This window comes from Anoplopoma fimbria, chromosome 3 (genome assembly GCF_027596085.1).
Source record: "Anoplopoma fimbria isolate UVic2021 breed Golden Eagle Sablefish chromosome 3, Afim_UVic_2022, whole genome shotgun sequence".
Taxonomy (NCBI): Eukaryota; Metazoa; Chordata; class Actinopteri; order Perciformes; family Anoplopomatidae; genus Anoplopoma; species Anoplopoma fimbria.
In genome coordinates, this window is record NC_072451.1 from 22,098,574 (window position 1) to 22,120,201 (window position 21,628).

The 21,628-nt window shown below is 43.0% G+C and overlaps 1 protein-coding gene across 1 annotated transcript; it reads left to right on the top strand.

Moving 5' to 3' along the window:
* Positions 1 to 1,103: 1,103 nt before the first annotated feature.
* Positions 1,104 to 20,681, top strand: LOC129089162 (TSC22 domain family protein 2-like). Its single transcript, XM_054596541.1, is given in 4 exon segments — positions 1,104 to 3,577; positions 19,760 to 19,811; positions 20,257 to 20,447; positions 20,449 to 20,681. Coding segments are annotated over 4 exon segments (2,154 nt in total). The 5' UTR covers positions 1,104 to 1,811; the 3' UTR covers positions 20,594 to 20,681.
* The last annotated feature ends 947 nt before the right edge of the window (positions 20,682 to 21,628 follow it).

Genomic DNA, 21,628 nt, shown 5'->3' on the forward strand with positions numbered 1-21,628 from the left:
ACATTTATTGTGCAACGGAATAACTCAGTAATAGATTGGTCAGAGAAACAAGGGAATAGCCAAATGAAACAATATGCTATACAGCAGTGTTCTGATGGCTGCTGTGATTTAGAATTAAAGCATCCCAGGTGCGAGGAAAAAGTCCCTACCACAGCTCAGTGTCTTGTCACTGATGGTTATAAAAAATGTTTTGCATGACAACTCAAAGACAAAGGAGAGAAAATTCTTAATGAAGTCAACTATGATAAATTCCATCACAATTTCAATCACTAGTTGCCATGACTTCCATCTGGTTGTGTTATTTAATTAAAAAATAGTTCTCAAATATGATCAGTCAAGGACAAAATGAACAGACTTGATAAGGGCCTTAAGGAAAGTTCTGCTATGTAACCTGACTTTAAGAGGGTCCCTGAATCAAAACTTATTTTAAAACCTTCATCTCATCAGCTCCTGTGGTGCTTATTTCTAAATGTATGTTTTTAATCAAATCACTGAATACCAAATCTGCTGTCAGGTAGTATTCCAGCATATAAAGATACAGAAACAAGCAGAAACGGAGACACAAGAGTGGGATTATAGTCAGACAATGCCCATAACTCTCCAAGAACTCAAGGTGACGTCTTAAATTTCCTATTTATTTATTCGTATTTAATTGACAATAAAATAGAACTGAAAAAAACTGAAAAATAATTACAATAGAGTAGCTGGAACCAGAGCATATTAAGCATTTGGCTTGAAAAATGATATTCAAGTAACTGCAAGAATAAGAATAACTGCAAATGAATCAACTTTTTTTTCAACACCACCACCCAATGGTCTCGCAAAAGGCACTTTCAGCTGGAGAGAGTTTATATGATCAATATGATTTGAGACTATGCAGTGATTAACTGGGATACAAAATGACATCATAGTGTCAAAGCAGTGACACCCATACTATCTCACAACATTTTCACTTTCTCATTTGAATTCATGATGACCCTTTCACTCATCGTGGGTATTTCTTTTTTTCCGACGGTGTCGTGAAGGCATCACGAGGGGGAATTCTCAATCGCCTCGTACGTAAACATCCTTGCGCACACCGCCTACCCACAATGCAGCGCGGCCGCATTCAACATAGCCATCTTGTCAAGAGTGACTGAGAGAGGGAGGTAACTGTGGGCGCTGTTTAGATTGTCATTTTGTTTTAAAGCTGGATTTAAAGAGCGTGTTTTTCCTCTCTCTTTCGCTGCTAGCTTCAAACTAAGTGTCGCCACCGAGTGACGTGAAGCTGGTGAGTTGAGCGGATTCAAAGGACTCCTTTCGGGAAGATGTCTCACATACTTATTCCGACGTAGGGGGAGTGTGCAGCAGCCAGTGGGCTTGACTTGCTAGCTAGCTCAGAGAGTGGAGGGCTGCGGGCCCTCCTCAGCCTAAAGTAGGTCCTGCAGCTGGGCCACACACTGCGACAGCGGCCGCCTGACAACTGAGCCACCGGGACATTGGTAGGCCGATCAGGACGGACAGGAAGCCCCGCGTCGATCACCCCTGAAGGCCGCTGGTGTCTGTGTCTGAAGCCGCATTGCTGGACAAGAAGACACGACGTGTTGCGTTGCGTTATGGGCTCATGAAACGCAACAGGAGCCCGAGAGAGGAAGAGGGATGGCGTAGATTCATATTGATTACAGTCAACGTGAGCTAGGCTGAGTCTAATACATGTGAGTGTGCTGTTTTTTAATATGATCCAAGCCTAAAGAAGCGGCATCCAGCAACCAGTCCCTTTCTGTCGGGAGTATCAAACGGAGCCGTACTGGACTTGGAGTCAGGCTGTCAATATGTCGAAAATGCCGGCCAAGAAGAAGAGCTGTTTCCAGATCACAAGTGTGACTCAGGCCCAGGTGGCGGCCATCGGAGCCGCCGACGACACGGAGAGTCTGGAGGACCCGGACGAGTCACGGACTGAAGATGTGTCGTCGGAGATCTACGACATGTCGAGGGCCGAGTACGAGCCTGCGTGCGACATAAGTTCATCTGAAGAAGCCCTGAATAATGTGGGAGAGCCGGAGGCGAGCGGAGGTATGGCACCGCCACACTTACCTCAACCCGGGCAGGTGTCCGCGCCGTCGGGCAGTCTCACGGGGGAGTTTCGGAAGGTGGGAGTGTCGGGCTCAACTCAAGGAGGACAGCAGCCGCCGGGGATCGGCGTGCGGCCCGGGGCGATGCAGCAGCAGCAGCAGCCCGCCGGTGGATCAGTGAACACAACCCAACCTGCTGCAGCACCTCCACCCGCCACCTCCACGGTGAGCTGCACCTCACGCTTCAGGGTCATCAAACTCGACCATGGTACCGGAGAACCCTTTCGGAGAGGCAGGTGGACTTGTACAGAGTTTTATGAGAAAGACTCTGAGGGCTCTGCCGGTACTAGGACTGTAGACAGCATCAGGCACGCCGGTGCAGCAACACTGGACCCTGCTGCGGACAGGGACAGTGGGCTTGGGCATACGGGAGGATCTGTGGTGGCTCCGGCAACACACTCAGGTCAGGGCTTGGGCTCTGTCGGGGATGCTTCTCTCCCTTCATCCCGCATGCATTCAGTGGAGATGCCACCTCAGCAGCAGCAGCAGCCACAAATCCACCATCAAAACTACAACGCCCGGCCACAGGGTGTAAGCGGGTCTGCCACACAGAGTCCTTTCTCCAGCAGCAAGCCGGGGGGAGGTATCCAGCCTTCTGCTCCCCAGAGCGTGTTGCCCCTCGGACAGAACGGCCTGCCTCAGTCGGTTGTCCACGTACAGAAGTCCCCCATCATGCCTCCTTCAGCCCAGCCTGTTGCTTACCCTCCACAGCAGCTTCCTATGGGCCACCACCTGACCAGCCAGTCTCCTGGACTGCTACAGAACCATACGGAGTACTATCAGCAGCAACAGCCCACTCCCATGCAGCTGGGGCTTTCCACCGGCCAGTCCATCCCAGTCTCCAACCTCTCTGCAGGACCACAGCCTGTGGGACAAGGACACCCTACGGTCCTGCCTCCAGCCTCTGGAGGCTCTTCAGTGCCAAGTCAGGTTGGAGATGTTGCAGGAGCAGGAGGTGGACCTGTACCGAGTGGACAGCCAGCTCCAGGCCTCCTGCAGCAGCAGACTGGAGGTATGGGAGCTGTGGGAGGCTCCATGCTGGTTGGTGGATCCACTTTGCAGCAGCAGGCCGTGAGTCAGTATGCAGCCACTGGACAGCCTCAACCCCACGGTCTCCACCCAACATCCTCCGGTGTACAAAATGTGCCTGCCATCGCAGTGAGCTCCAGTGTGCCCGCTGCTGTGCCCAGTGCCTCCAGTGCAGCCATGCCAAATGCGACAACTTCCAGTTTGCCTCCAAGTCAGATACCGCACAGCAGGACTCTAGTGGCTTTGGGGATGCAGGGCCTCCCAGGAACTGGATTTGGACATGCGGAGGGTGGTGGCGGTTTCGTCAGCGCGTATTCTCCTCTTGTCTCCGGGAAGGAAATAGGGAAGCCCTTCATGCCTGAAAGCCTGCAGCTCGCCACTCCGACTGTCAACAGCCTGTTTGGAATTCACATACCTGTCGACGGGGATGTGGACAGGTAACAGTCTCTAGATCTTGATATAAAGTGTGTAAAAATGATTATCCCTGTTGAGCATCATCACCATGCCTGTACAACTTTATCCATAATACACACAAGTTGAACAATCGCATTACGATACTGTACGTCATAACTGTGCCTATTTCAGTGCAGAGCAGGAGAGAGGCACTGAAATAGCAGACGTTTGTTGTCATCACAAGTAGGGCCTTAAGAAGTAAGTGGAGTGTAGAGTAATAGAGGTGAACATCCATGGCTTGCACTACACAAGCAACAACTTCTTTAACGTACACAAGACTCCTGTGAATTGCGATTCACTTTGAATTTGTGTTTTGTTAGCGGAAGCATTTTGTCGGACGGTTTAATATCTTGAATCTCCTTCTCCTCCTCCCTCTTCAACTATCACAGTCCAGGACAGTGGCCTTGGCTGCAAACATCCAAGACACGTTGCTAGTTGCCACTGTGCAGAGAGATAGCTGAGCTTGCTATTAGCCTCAAATGACTTCTTAGCTAAACGTGATTGATTCTTTTTGGCAAATTCTTTGATTTGTAAGCAGAGTTATGGGCATTAAATCTCGATGGACATCAGAGATCATGATATCCTCTGAAAGTGTATGTCACACTCAATATTCATACATATATAGCCTATCAGGGTTAAGATTGAAATGGGGCATTATTCTTTAGGGATAATTAAGTTATGTCAGATAGTAAGCGGCAAAATATGACTACATGTGTGTACATGTGGCAGTCTTTTTGTGGCTCATGGCATTCACTTCCTTTCCTTAAGTAACCTCTCTCTTAATTCCTGAGTTTTAGCGCTCGGTTTCACCCGTACTTGATGGCACTCATGAGCGGAAATGTTACAGTGCCCATAAATCTCTGTTGTTTCTGTTTACAGTGTTCAGGAATGTAGACCAGACAAGATATTCATTGCAGATCACTGGCACTCGTTTTATTTTCTTTACACGGATGGACAATTTCTTAAGCTGTGGTTTAAAGTGTTTGGCTATGCCATGCACTTAAGGGAAGTTTACATTATCAGTCTTTTGAAGCTGATCTTCTTTCTTATCTGTGTCAAAGATGAACCAAACCTAAATTAAGTGGCTTCACACACACACACACACACACACACACACACACACACACACACACACACACACACACACACACACACACACACACACACACACCTAGTATGATATGTAAGTGGTTTGAGGACCAAGCAGTCATGTCTGCAAAATGCATGTCCAGTGTTAGAAACAACTTTCACACTTTAGACCAGGTTTTTTTTTTTTTTTTTTTCCAAAGTCTGACACTACACACCCACCCAAGCACACACAGCTGTCCCTTTCACCTCACCCAGTATCTTTGCCTCATGTCTCTTCCTCCGCACCCACCATTCAACTCTCCTCCCTCACATTTTGATAGTCTCTGGTGTAGACTACGGGAGAGCTATTTTATTCCTTAAGTTGCACCAAAGTTATTCTTCAGGAAGAATCTTAAAAAAAAAAAAAAATGCACTACTCCAGCATTTGTTACAGATATTTTCCAAGTTTTTTTTAATTCACATGCTCCTCACAAGATCTCTTTGTTGAGTTGTAATAACAGGCCAAATGACTTTAAATAGGCCTTTTACTTTCATGCCAGTTGTGCCATTCAAAACATTATTTAGGTTTGTGACAATGCAACACACTTCAGGCAGTGTGTGTGTGTGTGTTTTTTTTGGAGTACCTATGTATTGCTTGTGAGAGGACCCAGCTCCCAGGCTGATAAGAGCAGGAGCCTCTTATGACAGCTAAGCCCTATCAGACACTGAGCAGTAGTCTTTCCACTGTGCCCTTATTCTGCAGATAAGAGACATGACAGTGGGGTGTGTCAACCAACTGTGCTCGTTGGCTCTTTTCTCTTTTTGCAGCACAATGTGAGCTTAAGTAGTGTACGTTGTGTTCAAGGCTTTTGAACGCGGTTAAATCCCCATTCAGACTCCCACTTCCAAGAGCTGTGAACCCAGTCATTCAGAGCCCCCGAGCTGCTTTGTTTGTTTTGTACCACTGGTGCAGCATCAGCGCTGCATTCGGTGCTTTGTACCTACCAGCCCGCCGATCGACTGACAGACATGGCACGACAGTTGTTCATGTGCGGATGAAGTGCTGAATGACATTCATTTTGCAGCAGCAACTGTGGTATGTTCAAAGAGGTGGAGGAAGCTGCAGAGTGAAACTTGTTGTGCCTCACTTCACCAGGCATTTTAACTATGCTTGGTACACCCCCACCCCTCCCTCCACAGCTTTATTTTGTCTCTTGCTTAACGTCTACATTTCCCCTGCACTTTTTTATATTTTGCCTCTTACTGCCCTTACAGCCACACAACAAAACACTTCCATCTTCTCCTCAAATGGACTACTTCAGTAGCTAATATCTATAATCTGCACAACAAAGAGAGCTATTGTGCATGCACTCAGTTTTGACCGCATGTTGTAGACTTTCCACAGCTTGCACAACCTGGAAAAACCTCCTGGTCATTCGATAGGCCCAAATGATTGTTCCCATCTTCCTCCACCCTGTATTTTTTTTTTTTTTTTTTTCTCTCACTGCAAGTAATTAAAAGCAAAACGTTGGAGATGTAGACTACAGATTGAAGATGTTTTTCTCATACTAAGAATATGATTCCCTCAGCGTAATGTTTCCCAGATGGCTTTCTACAACTGAAGGCATAAAATAACACATGTGGACTGTCATAATGTCTTCGTTGAACTCACAGAGGAGTTGCTTTTATTTTGTTGGATAAATGTATGTCCTCTGTGGCTTGTGCGTTATTGAACTCAAGCTGGGTAGGTTTTATTGTCCTCGCCTAATGGGAGCTTATGTGAAATTGGACTTGGGTAGGTAGGAGAGGGGAGGGATGTAGTGGAGCAGTTACTGCCAACATGAATTGAGAGACTGTGTCTGTGTGGGTGGACGAGGGGTGTGTCTGTAAAAGGGGATGGGTTGACTCAGTGTATTCTTGTGTACGTGTGCACAAGTATCCATTTTCGGGGAAGGGGCCACTCGAGGAGGACTTGAGGCAATACTTTTGGCGAAATTCACCACGGACATTAACAGCTCACTCATTTTTAGAGTGTGTGGGTGTGTGTGTGTGACACAGAGAGACAACATGTGCCACTGGGTCTTTCCCTCCCCTATGTGACCTCTGGTTTACTGCTGTATCCTGTTTTCAGTCAGAGTCCCTCACACTGCTCTCCACCTTCTATTCATTTAGTATTCCTTAGCTCGCTCGCTCGCTCCCCGCTTCCGCACTGGGGCTCTCTGGTCATATTATGTGACATTTGGTGGGCACGTTTTATCCAGAGTGCCTCACAGAAGCAGAAGTACACACATATTTGGCCAATAGATACATGCCATCATTCATCTGTAAAGGAGCAGTACCTGTAACTGTGAACTCTGTAACTTTTCATTTTGTTGAAACAGTTTTAAACTTAAAGTTGTTTATATTCAACAGCATCCTATCCCCCTAAAGTGTCTATAGCAATAGTGTAATAATTAATATTCTGCTCCTGCCATGAACAGACTGTATGTTTTTATATTTCTGTTTACACAGCTCAAGTTTTTCATCCTGTTTGACCCTGCCTTCTCTCAATTTTAAAGCTACTTACAAAGAAGTATTGTTCTGGTTGGCCAAAGCTTCTAGCTTCTAGTCTGTAGGCTTTGCTTCAAACATCTCCTCCACCTCCTCCACCTCCTCGCCATCCCACCCCAGGTATGGAGGCCCACCATTGTTCTGACGGGTCACCGACTCAGTCCAAGGTTGCGTTGGCCTGTTTAGCTGAGGATGTGCTGTACTGTGCTGCAGATAAGCTTAGCTGAGAATATTCTTGTTATCTTGTTTTTGGAAAGTGGTGCTTAAGTAACTTGAAGGATTACAGAGACTGACTTTTCAGCTGTTTTGTACTTTCACCAACAAGAAACGAATACTTATTTTCATCATAAATTATTTAAAATCATACTATTATATATTTGTTACACTTATTAACTGTTTCTGAAGTACTTAAAGGTCAGTACTGTGAGTTAATTTTATGACCATATCTACTCAAAAATGTAGGTCATTGAGTCTCATCAAATTTCATGCAACTCCCTCTGGAGCCACAAAGGCTTTATACAAATTTTCCTAACACCGGTAAAAACTTTTGACTTGTAACATAGGTGGAGTTCCCTTTACTTTTCATAGCAATTAAGCTGTAGGTTTCAGTTTAGTGCATCCCACTTCCTGTCCTGCTCACCCAGTTTCTTTTATTTTCTTTCGAGTTTTTTAGTTTTTGCTGCTTAACTTTTGTTCGATTTTCACCAAAAACAAACATCCTGGTAAATAAATATATATCATTTGATGCTGAAAAAGTGCTTGCTTATTGCCACCCTGCATTCAGTGCACAATAAAGCAGCATTTGTTTGACTAGTTTCCACACTGATAGTTATTGAAAGTGTCGTGGTAGAAGGGACTTTTGGGGGGGGAACTACAGCCTAGAAGCAAAAAGTTGAACTAGGTTCCTGCGGTCGTCACGGGGATAACTTTCCTGGGTGTCATGTCACTAACCAATGCTAGTGGGATGTCCTCTGGTAGCCATACTGTAATCATACAATGGCTCCTAGTCCTCCCTCGACACCATTTCCCTAATCTACAACCCAAAACCTGCTGAAAGAAACTCCCATAGGGCGGCTGGAATCTAAATAGTTTTGACCTACTTCTGCTCTGTGGCAGATGGATGGATGGATGGATGGATGGATGGATGGTGCAGAGAACCTGAAGCCTCATGAGCACCAACAGTGAGAGATTTCAACGCTACTCTCCATCCTCCCTCTTTGCACCCCCTGACTATCAGTTCCTCTAGCTGTTTGACTACTGCCACCCCCACTTTGCCAGCTGCTTTCCTGTGCCCCAACACACTTATGCCACACTAAAGCAAATCTTTGTTGAATAGAGCTGAATACGAGGGTTTCCACTGAAAAATAGCCTCGCTAGCTCACTACTCCACTGGCACTGGAAACGCATGAGAAAACAGAAGCAGCCCCTAGTTGACCAATTGCAGCTCTTGGTCGACGCATTACGCCTCCACAACACCTCGACGCAGAAGCAGAACTCTATGATAGCACTTTTGTTTTCTGTGTACTTTCCACTCACACATTCCCCCCCCCAACCCCCCTCACTTAAGGCTTCTGTGGGTTTTCTCGTGCTCAATGAGTTGGAAAGGTTATTAAGATGTCCAACGCCGTGAAACTTAACCTTTGATGCGGCCACTGGCTTGCAGTGTAGGCACTTTGAAGGAAAAACCATGTGTCGTGCTCCAGCTAGATGTGTGACATCAACCAGCAAGAATGCACTCAAAAGGTTATTTTAGTCTGCTGCTAGGTCATACATTTGCTTTCGGGCAGTATCGGGCAAAGCCTGAGCATGTGCAGCCATCGGTTTGGTTTCCTGGTGTGCTTTGAGATAGAGGTTTAAAATAAGAAAAGAGGAGTTTGGACCTACAGTATGTATGTCTGGTGGGGTCTCTCCCTTTTCTGTCTGTCCTCCTCACACACCAGATTCTAGGTTTTTTTGGGAGAGAAGTTATTTTCACCACTGCTGGATTACAAAGAGGGGCTTTCATAAATGGATATTGATATGTTAGATTTCAGAGTTACAAAGAGAACTATTGAGTCGAGTGTTTGCCAATTGAAAACGAGGAATGATATGATGACTCCTCCAGTTCTTAACCTCATTCACTAAGATGTTGCTGGACACCAAGTCATCTGACTGCAATGATTTCAGAGGATAGCCGGCCTTGCACAGAACTCTGGGTTTTAGCTTTTTTTTTTTTTCTTTTTTTTCTTAAAGACATAACTGTGGAGGTGTGTGTTCGCCTCACACGTGCCTCTGTGGAGGCTTTGCTGGGGCTCTCGCCTGCAAAGTAAAATTAAGCAGAGCTATAGGGGGGGGTTTGTGAGAGTGTTTAGTCATGAGGTAATGTGACAAAGGGAGTTTGTGCCAGGGATTTCTAGGAAAAGAGACCTGGGCGCTATAGCATTCACACACATGCTGTAAAGCAACTCCTCATTCCCCCGTGGCTGTATGTGTGTAACTCTGCCTGCACCGGCTCGCTCCTCTGTGTGCGTAGCTGCGTATGTCTGCCTATGCTCACGTCAGTCGGCATTTACATTTGTGTGGATGTGGGAGTGAAGCAGTTAGTTTTGAAAGTCACAAGCCTGGAGTAGATTAAATGAGTGTGTGAGTGTGCTTGTGAGTAGGGGTCAGAGTGGGGATATCCTTTCCCTTCCCCGAATACACATCCAATGGTGTAGAACAAAGTGTACCCGTAGCTAATTACAAAGAACATAGGCTGTAATGTGAAAGCGCCATAACATGAGAAGTAAACACTAGTTGTTTCTCAACCCACTTTACGACGAACAAGGATTTACATTTTCCAGCTGAAAACCAAAGGTGATGGTTGATTTATTTTTTTTAATATTGTTTTTAGTTGTGAGTAAAACAACCTTAGCATGAGTGATGGCCGACATACTGTAGAGAAATGGCCCGAGGGAGGCCCTTAAAGTTTAAGAAGCTCTTCCCACCTTTGAACACACATTCCTGCATCGAGGTCAAGACTCCCTTTCCCCAGCCCCTTTCCTTTACTCCGTTCACATGTCCCATATGTGTTATGGAAAGCTAAGAGCCTTTTTTTCCAGCTCAACTACAGGCACGAGCAAAAGGAGTTTTTTTTAGTTTTTTTTTTTTAAAGGAAATGAAGTTATGTAAGGAAACATTTCTAGGACTTTAGTCTGCTTTCATTGTTTCAACTCTTCCCTATCTCTGTCTTTTCTCTCTTCTCCTGGATGTGGTTGACACAGGAACCCCTCCAAGGCTTTCTACCAGGCCTTCCAGTCTGGCAGCAGATTAAGGGACTCAAAGGCCCACAGTGATAATAGGTACAGTACTATACTGGATTGGACTGGACAGGCCTGCATTAGTGTAACAACATGTGTGCAGTGTTCAGTAGCAGAGAGCTTTGCCTTCTCCATGTGCATGGATTGAGTTTGGAAACAAAGCCTGGCAGTGAGAGCAGGATTGGCCAATAGACTTCTCAACAACATCTCTAGCTCTCTGTAATTTCTCTCCCAAAGACTGCCTCTGGTGCTTTCTTTGACTGTCTGTAACAGCATTGTCTGTGTCACTTAAACATTCTGTTTTTTGTTTACTGCCTGGGTGTTCCACAAGTTTGTCCACCATCTGTATAGTCTTACGCACCAGCTGACTGCTGAGATCTTCGGATGCAGAGAAGAACCAAGAAGTTAAACAGATTCAGAATCATCTTATTGGCCGAGTTTGTGTGCACAAGCAAGGGATTTTTGACTCAAATATACAAGTAAAATCAAATAATGGCTGCAATTGAGGATTATTTTAGGTTAATCTATTTTCTCAAATAAGAGATCAGTCATTTAGTCAGATTAAGTTAGACCGATATATTGATTCTAACCCATGCAGGTATGGGTGTATTTGTTGGCTGATGTGTGACCAAAATAATTGCAATACAGAAATGATAAATAAGGAAAAGCACAATTCTTGTGCTAAAATAACCTGATGAAGGTCTATGCACCGAAACGTCGTGACTAAAATACATTTATATGCAAGTGAAGAAGCCAGTGTGCGCAAGTTTTTGTTCTATATTGTCTACTTAAGGTATTCTCCTACACACCTGTCGTCCTACTGGAGTGCAAAAGTTTTGCTCTTTTTAAAGCACAATTCTTAAAAAAAAATTGAAGTATTAAGGCTTTTTATTTATGTTTAAATATTTAAAAAATGTCATATTAGCCGATGATGTTATTGGATATTTTAAACAGTCAAATCAATGTTGGCCTCAATAATTCATTATTTTTGGGGGTATTCTATAAAACAGCACCAGAGACTGTTTTTTTATTAATGACTTGCAGTGAATTGATGATTAAATAGTTTGCCGTATTGTTTTCTATAGATCAATTAATTGACCAAACGTTTAGGCTCTCAACGCAATTATCTAATTAAAGTTATTTGGAAGTACCCAAAATATCAATCCTAACTGTCCATGAAATGTAAAACTTGAGGATCTTAATCTACAGATGAGATGATCAGAGTTGAAGCAGGAAGTAGAGCTGCAGTCTAGATATTTTAAACAGGCACTTGTTAATGTTATCACTCGTATGAATTTTCACTTCCCAGTAAGTAATCTGGAAAAGTCGCTTGTTTACAACGTGTCTGATCATCTGACTGATCATGTTGCTTTCAGAATGTTTTACAGTCTCAACGCCCCAAGATCTAAGATCTCATACTGTTGTTAAAAATATATAATTTTAACATCCTCAACTTGCTTTCAAGGGGAAAGGCTGAAGAGTGTGTGCATTCTAACTGAAACACAGGAGGAGTGCGACACTCTCCACTGTGTCACTGTTTCTGTCAAATGACCTTTCATCATAGTTACATTTTAAATTCATCGTTGAGCTATGAAAGAGTTAAATGACACTCTAATATGTGGATTCTGCCCTTGTGTTCATACAGACACAACAATGTCACAGTGACAGAGAGTATGATGCCTTTTACAAAAATGAAAAGGGAAGCACATGAAACCATATCTGACAGGAAATGAAACTGTTTTTAGAGAAATACAGAGGTGACACACCATCACCAGCCACCGGGGAACAAACACACACACACACACACACACACACACAACAACACACACACACACACACACAAACACACACACACACACACACAATCCATTTGTTGCATCAACTTAATTTATTTAACATATTTAAAAAATCCAATTTGCTACCTCCATTTGCCCAATTTCAAGTGATTTCCACTTTCAACCGAAGGCAAAAATATTAAGATTGGATTGTTATGAGCCCCATGCTTTACTTCTGTTTTCTTTTTTTGAGTGTGCTTGTTGTGGATACGCTGTTCTGCCAAAGGCTGCTTTTTTCCCCCATGAACCAGGGCTTTGTTTTGAGACTGTGTTTGGTAGCTCTTGTCAATGACCTTTGGTATTGAGCCTAAATCAGTCTATTTGATTACACAGGAGGCATTATTTGTTTGGTCCATCCGTCCGTAACATGTTTGTGAATGCACTATCATAGGAACACCTAGAGGGAATTTCCTCAAATTTGGCACAAACGTCCTAGAGCTGGACTCAAGGATGAACCAATTACATTTTGGTGGTAAAAGGTCAAGGTCACTGTGACCTCACAAAGCATGTTTTGGCCATAACTAAATAATGAATATGCAAATAATAACTCCCCAACTGCACAGTACAACTATGCAAGAAGCAGAAGACTGTGTGTCATCTCCTCCCCCCCCCATATGGTCATTGGGCATCCTTGTGGCTCTCTTGGCACATGTTCCTGGCAGAGGACCTTTTTCTATTAGCTTGCCATCCTCTTCTGTCCTTTTTTTTTTTTTTTTTTTTTTTTTTTTTGAAAATTGTGCAGCACATAAAAGTCCAAGCACTAGCTTCAGTGATCACTTAAATTGTCATCTTGTGCTGTCATCAGTTTAAACGTTCAATATCCTCCAATACTCCTGTTTAAAGCTAAGGACATTCCCATCATCCTCAGCTGTACTTTGTGTTTGGAGTTAATTAGCAAATGTTAGCATGCTAAACTACGACAATTAACATGGTGAACAATAGGCTGCTAAACATCACTGTCTTAGCATGCTAATGTTAGCCTAGCATGGCTGTAGACTCTGTCTTGTTTGAAGTATTACTCAACTCCAAATGTTCAAATGTTACCAAATTTGTTATGCAACAGTTATTGTAGTTGTGCAAAAGTGTAAACTTAAAAAGGAAAGCCTCCATTAGACGGTCTGTCCTATCTGTTGGTCACTCTGTAATTAGACCCGAGTCATGTCTTGAACAGTTTTGATGTTTGCTTGGTTGATGCGTTTGCTCTTCCTCATTTATTCTTTGCTGGCTGAGTGCCGATGCCCCTCTACATCGATGTCATAAATAGTGGAAGTTGTCAGGTTTTTGGATAAAATTAAAGTAAATTTATGCAAATCTGATATGAGTGTAAAAAAAAAACCGTTCTCTTTATACTTCTGGGTGTTGATTTCACTTTCAGCTGGCCCCGTACATTTACATAACAAACCCACAGCTCAGATAGAAAAATAAGGTCTAGATTAATAAAGACCATAATTTAAGCTTTAAAATAAAAGGTATGTATGCTTCAAAGATGTTTAGGTAAGACCGAATCGTGCACCTGTTGTCCTTGGGAACACGATCAAGCCTTGCCTCTTAAGCTCTGAACTTGTCTTGTCATGTCTCAGGCCGATTTAAAATAGACTTTGCTTTGTTTTTACTGTGTTGCTGAAGGAAAAGTTCTGCTCTTAAATACACCAGCACGCCTGCCAGAGGCCAGGAATGACAACTGTTCAGATGAGTTATTTGCCCCCGCTGCTCCACTCGCTCCGTTTGATTGTTAACTTTTCTTCCGCTAATGGATTTTTTATTGACATTCCTATTTTTTACAGCTAACATTGTTAGGGGACCACCAAACTCTACCCGGAGCTTATAAACGTCACTCCTGTTAATGGAGAAGGAGACGTTTACAGAGGCGTTGGTTGCATAATTAAGAGGCAGCGTAAGATCAAGCCCTCATTAGCATTCTGTTTCATTTTAGCCCCCACCCTTAGCCTCTGGGGCTTGACCCAACTAACATCAAGATTTATATACTGTTTGCTTTGTTACGTTGGAAAAACAGAGGCGGAGGCTTTACTGTGCATTAAACAGGTTTTTCTTTTTAAGTAGGTCATTCAAACAAGTTCTTGGCTTTGACACGAGATCTAGAAGCTTAAGTGTGCGTGTGCGTGTGCGTGTGTGCGTGTGTGTGTCGGGATTGGTGCTTCAACCAGGCACACTCACTCATGCTGTGGTTTCCAAAATCTTCCCTCAGTGCCAGTTGTTAAAGGAAGTTCTACTTTGTGCACCAGATGGTCTCCTAATATGGTTTTGACTCGATTTTTATTACTGCTTGCTTCAATGTAACTAGTGAAGTAGCTGCCCAACCCATGGTGACTTAACAAACTCGTCTTTGCCCACTTCAAATCCAGAAAGCAGAACTACTTCACTGTGAAAATTGACCTCTCACATTGAAAAGTAATAATGCGTTGTTGATGTTTTCAAGTCTCCATAGTTACAAACTCATCACTAGCCTATCACGTGTCCCACTGACAGTACACCAGGGTGTTTTGAGTTTTCCACTCGTTTTATTCCCTGGTTTGATCTCATGCATCTCTCTGTTGCCTCCACTGACGCCAGCTGGAGAAATTCTTCGTACCCCCTGCTTTAATGTTAGTGAGGTCATTCAGTCATTAGGATTAGAAGCAACAACAAAAGCATCACAGTCAAGCTGAGTCGACAAAAGAGCTGAAATGATTAGTGGAGTAGTCGACTGGCAGAAAATGATTTGCAACAATTTGATAATTAGTTTGTGTTTGTTGTAGTAAACATAACATCTTTGGGTTTTAGTGTTTCTGCTGGACAATATAAGCAATTTGAATGCATCAAATTCCATTCTGGGAAATTGTAATGGTCATTTTTCACAACTTTCTGACAATAAGTTAATGTAAAATCATCAGAATAATCTATTTTATATCAAGTTTCTCTCCACAGAGGTAATTATTTCCACAAAATCACATAATTTGTTTGTTTGTCCGATACTCCAGGGAGCGTCTGCCCTTTGTTGTCGACATCCAGAAACACTCTTCTGTCTCCAGAACAGCTGCATTTACAACCTCTTAACAACTGCACTCATTCTTAATTCTTTCCATCTGTCTCATCTCTCTTGTGGTTTACATTGTCTTACCCAGAGATTCGTCGCTGATTACCCCTGACATCTGAATGTGGATCATTGGTACGACAGTCTTAGCCAAATACTCAGTTTACACACAAAGTTTTGCGTTGTAATTCTTTATTAGACGTACTTAATTCATTCCCAGTATGCCACATACACACAAAAAACCATGACAACAATTCAAATTACTTTATTCTAACTATTCATTTTGTGCCTTCTCTTGATCTTCCTAGCTCAAGTGAGTTAAAGTAAACATTTACAGAGTTGAGTTTAAATTATGTAGCAATTGTTGTGGTCACATCATGTGGTCTATGAGGGAGAGAAAGAGATGCTAACGAGTGAGCATTGACTGCTTCAATCTGCATTCTTGTTAGTAGTTTATTTATTATTAAGTGATGGGTGTGTTTCTTTGCTGAGTGACACCATGTGTATCTTATTTAACAGACGTCTGCTTTGTTCATTGCATGATGTACTCGCATGTAGCTCATGTTAGACACTGTCATATGTGACAGGGATCAAAGGCAGGATGAGGTGAGTGACAGTGTTTCATAGCAGCAGAGGTATAGGGAACATTCCTTCCCTGGTACAGCCCACTGATGGCAATCTAGTGAGTGCTTCCTCTGGACACACACACACACACACACACACACACACACACACACACACACACACACACACACACACACACACACACAAAGGATGGTGTGGAGGAACAGAACATTGTGTCCTCAGGGGGGAGTCCACAATCAACCTGGTGTCTACATGCAGGCATCTTCTTGGCATGTGGTGGTAGAGATTTCCATCACCCTTTGTCGCAGATGTAAACCTTCCTTTCTTTGATTCATTATTAGAGCCTGACTGATTCAGGATACTTTGAGGCCAATAAATCAAAAGGCTGCTCAATATTGGAGCTAAAAAAAATAATCTAAATACAGTACTGGTGCATTGGCTGTTATTCATTTTTCATCAAACATTTTTATTTAGATTAGATAGCTTATGGAAGAGTTTTGACTAAGATATTCACTGAGTCATGATACAGTTAGAAAAATAAGCTTTTCGCTGCCCTCTAGTGGAGAAACAATTTAATGGTGACACTTTTACCTAAAACATATTATATCTTTGACATTTCTGCACTTTGATTTCTTGTCACTTAACCAATATAAGCTGTTATAAATGAATATCGGCTGATCAACACTGTTGCCATGCTAGAGGCAGGGCTCTAGTGGTGGCAATGTTGGTACGTCTGAAAATTTGGTCCAGACTAAAATATCTCGACAACAAGAAGGGTTTTCAAGAAATGTTGTACTAACACTAATGCTTCCCAGAGGACGATTCCTAACGAATGTCTTAGTGCCACCTTAGGGTTTTGTGTGAAATAGCTCCACAACTATCTGATGGGTAATTTAAAGATAATTTAAGAAAGGCCTACATTTAATTAATGGGGTTTTTTTCTCAAGCATTTAGTTAAAATAAGAATTTTAACTGGTGATTTACCCATTTCTGAATGGATTCATTAAAGTTACTGCTGATTTTTGGCGGTTCCTTTGGCGGTAATGTTTCCAAGCAGTCCCTTTCGAGAACCTTTTTGCCACAGCAGGGTCTGACAGTCTGCTATGCGCAGTCCTGGTTCTGGTTCTTGTGGGCCTCCCTTCCCTCCAGCAGGACCAGAAGCGTGATCTCGGCGTTTGCTCTCAGCGTGGACCGGCAGAGTAGACATCTAATACGGCTCTTTCAGTTATTTTATTCACTGGAATTAGAAGACAGAATCAAGAGAAAATTCATTAAAACCAAATTGCATTAGATTGCATTGCATCTAGGTTCAGTTTTCAACCATCCATTGGTCGCTGAGCTGTCCTCCACCCGCCACAAGCTTCCATAAGCGGGCGCTTGAAAACATTTCGGTGAACCTGCATGATTTCATGTGAATTTACCGGGAGTCAGACCCCGTTGCACAGACGACGAGCTTTAAGATCAACTGTAGAAATGGCACATCGTCTCTCTGCGGGTCTCGTTTACTTCTAGGGTCATATTATAAAGGCTACTAAGCTGAGACTGCGTCCTGACCAGATAACCACATTAACTAGAACTAAGTTAAATGTTTTAATGATTGGCACCAGTAGGCCTCCATACACGCCCCTGTAGTCAGTAGGCTACAGTCGCCGTTATGAACCGTGAGGTGGGCGGGGTGGGGATGTGAGGACCCCCCCTCTCTCCCGTCGGCCCCTCCGTCGGTTCATGTTTCAGTCTTCTAAATGTGGTCAAGGCTGCTCCACCAACCCGCCTACGGTGAGCTCCGGTGGCCATCTTTTCACCTCCCACGCCGATGTAGCTCGCTCCGTGCCCTGATCAGCGCCATGCCGTGCACGTTTTCCTACAAACCACCGTGCGACCACGGGGACCCGACCCGGCACGCCACCCGCGGGACGCTGCTCTCCTGTCGGACGCGCCGCAGGTAACAGGAGGCCCCCACACCACTGTGCAGGGCCTATAGTTAACCAGGACTATAGTTAACCAGGACTATAGTTAATCAGGACTATAGTTAATCAGGACTATAGTTAACCAGGACTATAGTTAACCAGGACTATAGTTAATCAGGACTATAGTTAACAGGACTATAGGGACTATAGTTAATCAGGGACTATAGTTAATAGTTAACCAGGACTATAGTTAATCAGGACTATAGTTAATCAGGACTATAGTTAATCAGGGACTATAGTTAATCAGGACTATAGTTAATCAGGGACTATAGTTAATCAGGACTATAGTTAATCAGGACTATAGTTAATCAGGACTATAGTTAATCAGGGACTATAGTTAATAGTTAACCAGGACTATAGTTAATCAGGACTATAGTTAATCAGGACTATAGTTATAGTTAATCAGGACTATAGTTAATCAGGACTATAGTTAATCAGGGACTATAGTTAATAGTTAATCAGGACTATAGTTAATCAGGACTATAGTTAATCAGGGACTATAGTTAATCAGGACTATAATCAGGACTATAGTTAATCAGGACTATAGTTAATCAGGACTATAGTTAATCAGGACTATAGTTAATCAGGGACTATAGTTAATCAGGACTATAGTTAATCAGGGACTATAGTTAATCAGGACTATAGTTAATCAGGGACTATAGTTAATAGTTAACCAGGACTATAGTTAATCAGGGACTATAGTTAATCAGGACTATAGTTAATCAGGGACTATAGTTAATCAGGACTATAGTTAATCAGGACTATAGTTAATCAGGGACTATAGTTAATAGTTAATCAGGGACTATAGTTAATAGTTAATCAGGGACTATAGTTAATCAGGACTATAGTTAATCAGGGACTATAGTTAATAGTTAATCAGGACTATAGTTAATAGTTAATCAGGGACTATAGTTAATAGTTAATCAGGGACTATAGTTAATCAGGACTATAGTTAATCAGGGACTATAGTTAATCAGGGACTATAGTTAATCAGGGACTATAGTTAATAGTTAATCAGGGACTATAGTTAATAGTTAATCAGGGACTATAGTTAATCAGGGACTATAGTTAATCAGGGACTATAGTTAATCAGGGACTATAGTTAATAGTTAATCAGGGACTATAGTTAATCAGGGACTATAGTTAATCAGGGACTATAGTTAATCAGGGACTATAGTTAATAGTTAATCAGGGACTATAGTTAATCAGGGACTATAGTTAATAGTTAATCAGGGACTATAGTTAATCAGGGACTATAGTTAATAGTTAATCAGGGACTATAGTTAATCAGGGACTATAGTTAATAGTTAATCAGGGACTATAGTTAATCAGGGACTATAGTTAATAGTTAATCAGGGACTATAGTTAATCTGAGGTCGATTTGAATGAGTTTTACCCCCAACATGTGGGGTCATGATAGCTGCACAGTTCTAGGTGGTGGGAGAATGTGGGCGTTGACCCCAACGGTCTGTATGCCACCGGCTGGTGAGACATTGGCACACCATCACTGAATATTTCGGTTCCACAAAATGATGCATGGTTTGCACTAGGTTGGACCTGTTCTCATTTCTCCTATAAACTCTGTGACCTGACCCAGATAGGCGTTATAATGTACATGGTACGACCGAGAGAGGTGACGGGTCATCTTATTTCTGGTTGTGATCTTGGATAAATTTTTTTTTTTTTTTTTTTTTTTTTTAATTGTCTGAAAAATGTGCTGAGAGTTGAAATACTCTCTCTCTCTCTCTCTCTCTCTCTCTCTCTCTCTCTCTCTCTCTCCCCCCCCCAGGAGGTTTTGAATGCTGAACTGAGATTGATTCTAACATGATTTTATCTCTTTTCTTTCTCACAGGGCCTCGGGAACCAACGTCGCTGCCATTGATAATAAGATTGAACAGGCAATGGTAAGTAATCCAATTACCATGGATCATAAACAGTCACATGTTGTCTCACTTTTTTTAATTTCAAAATATATGAAGTAGGTATTCAGTTGCATGGAACGACAGCGACATCAGGGACCAGAATCTATTCCTTTGTGCTCTACTGTACACCATAGCACTGTGCTATTTCAAGTCATGTGGCTTGACCTTTCCTGTTTAGGTTTTTGGTTATACCGACATCCAGGTCACATGTCTGTCTTGACTTATTGTCATGTTTTTTTTAAGATTCATGGGGTCTATAATAGACAACTAGAATGAAGATATGAACAAATGTAGCCTTGAGCTTCACTCTGATGTCCTTGTCTGCTGCATGTTGCAACATGATAAATCAGCCTCCGTGTGACTCTGCTGCCTCCGGTCAGATCCTTTATGTCGCTGATCCAGTTGCACATTTTCATGTCTCTTACAGGACCTGGTGAAAAGCCACCTGATGTATGCGGTGCGCGAGGAGGTGGAGGTCTTAAAGGAGCAGATCAAGGAGCTGTTTGAGAGGAACTCTGTGCTGGAAAGGGAGAACGCTGTGTTGAAATCTCTCGCCAACAGCGAGCAGCTGTCTCAGCTGCCCGCCCAGCCGGCCACCAGCTCCGGCGCCACGCCCCCAGCAAGGACTGAGCCAGCCTCAACAACAGGCCCTGCCTCCGCTCCAAGTTCAGCCTCAGCTCCAGCACCACCCCAAACCCCAGCAGCTCCAGACTCAGCTCGATCCCAGCCAACAACAAATGCAACCCAACGTCACCTCCGCTTGAAGTGCATCTGCCCTGCTTCGCATAGGGCAGAAAGAAAAAAAAAAAAAAGAAGAGCATCTTCTCTACAACTAATTACAAATAGTCTATGTGAAATTAAAAAAGAAAAAAAAAAACAAAAACAACTTTGTCTTCTTAGCCACCAGCTTGACCACAAAGTACAGTGCTTGTGTGTGTGTGTGTGCGTGTGTGCGTGTGTGTCGGGGTGAGTTAGCAAGCAAGTGCGACTGTGAATTGGTGTTGGAATGTAAGTGTGTGTGCATCTGTACTGTGGGCCTTTCCAGTGTTAATGCAATCATCGAGAGAGAGGGAGGGAGAGGGAGAGAGGGAGAAACAGAGAGACTTGGACAGAGAAAGTGTGTGTAGAGACAGTTTCAGTGAAGGTCGGGGTGTTTGTTTTCATCTTGGCTCTGTTCCTGGAGCGGTTGACTGCTGGGTCCAAAGCTCGTGGACAGGATGTCTTTTCTTGGACCAGGCCCGAGTCAGACCGGTTCACGACCTGACCTGAAACCTGCTCAAACTGTGGGTGTTGGAAAGGGAGGGGCTTCAGCTCACATAAGGGACAAAACGGGAGTGATTGTCAAAAGAGCGATTATTTTTTTAAATGAGATAACTGAGTGGGTAACGGGGTATTTTTAGCCTTGCTGTTTCATGTTGTAAAGTAAGTGGGAGAGAGAGAGTCTGTTTTTCCGGAGCGCCACATTGCTGCCGTTACTTTTACATCAAGTCCAACTCTTGCATCAGTCTTTTGAGTTCTACTGTTAAGTGTTTTATTTATTACAGGGCTGCTATTCTCATCAATGAACAATTTCACAAAACCTATCTAAAAGTAGCCACGCAGCTTGTTTCCTCTTCTCTTCTACAGTGTTTCAACAGATTCGCCAACGCTTTGTTTGTTAAAAATGTAGGCAAAAAAAAAAAAACAAGAAAATCTGACAAATGTTTAACACTAACTCAAATTATACGCTGCAATTGCCAATTCATAGCTCAAGTCAAGATCCAGTATGAATGTACGTTTTTGTATAATATAAAGTATTA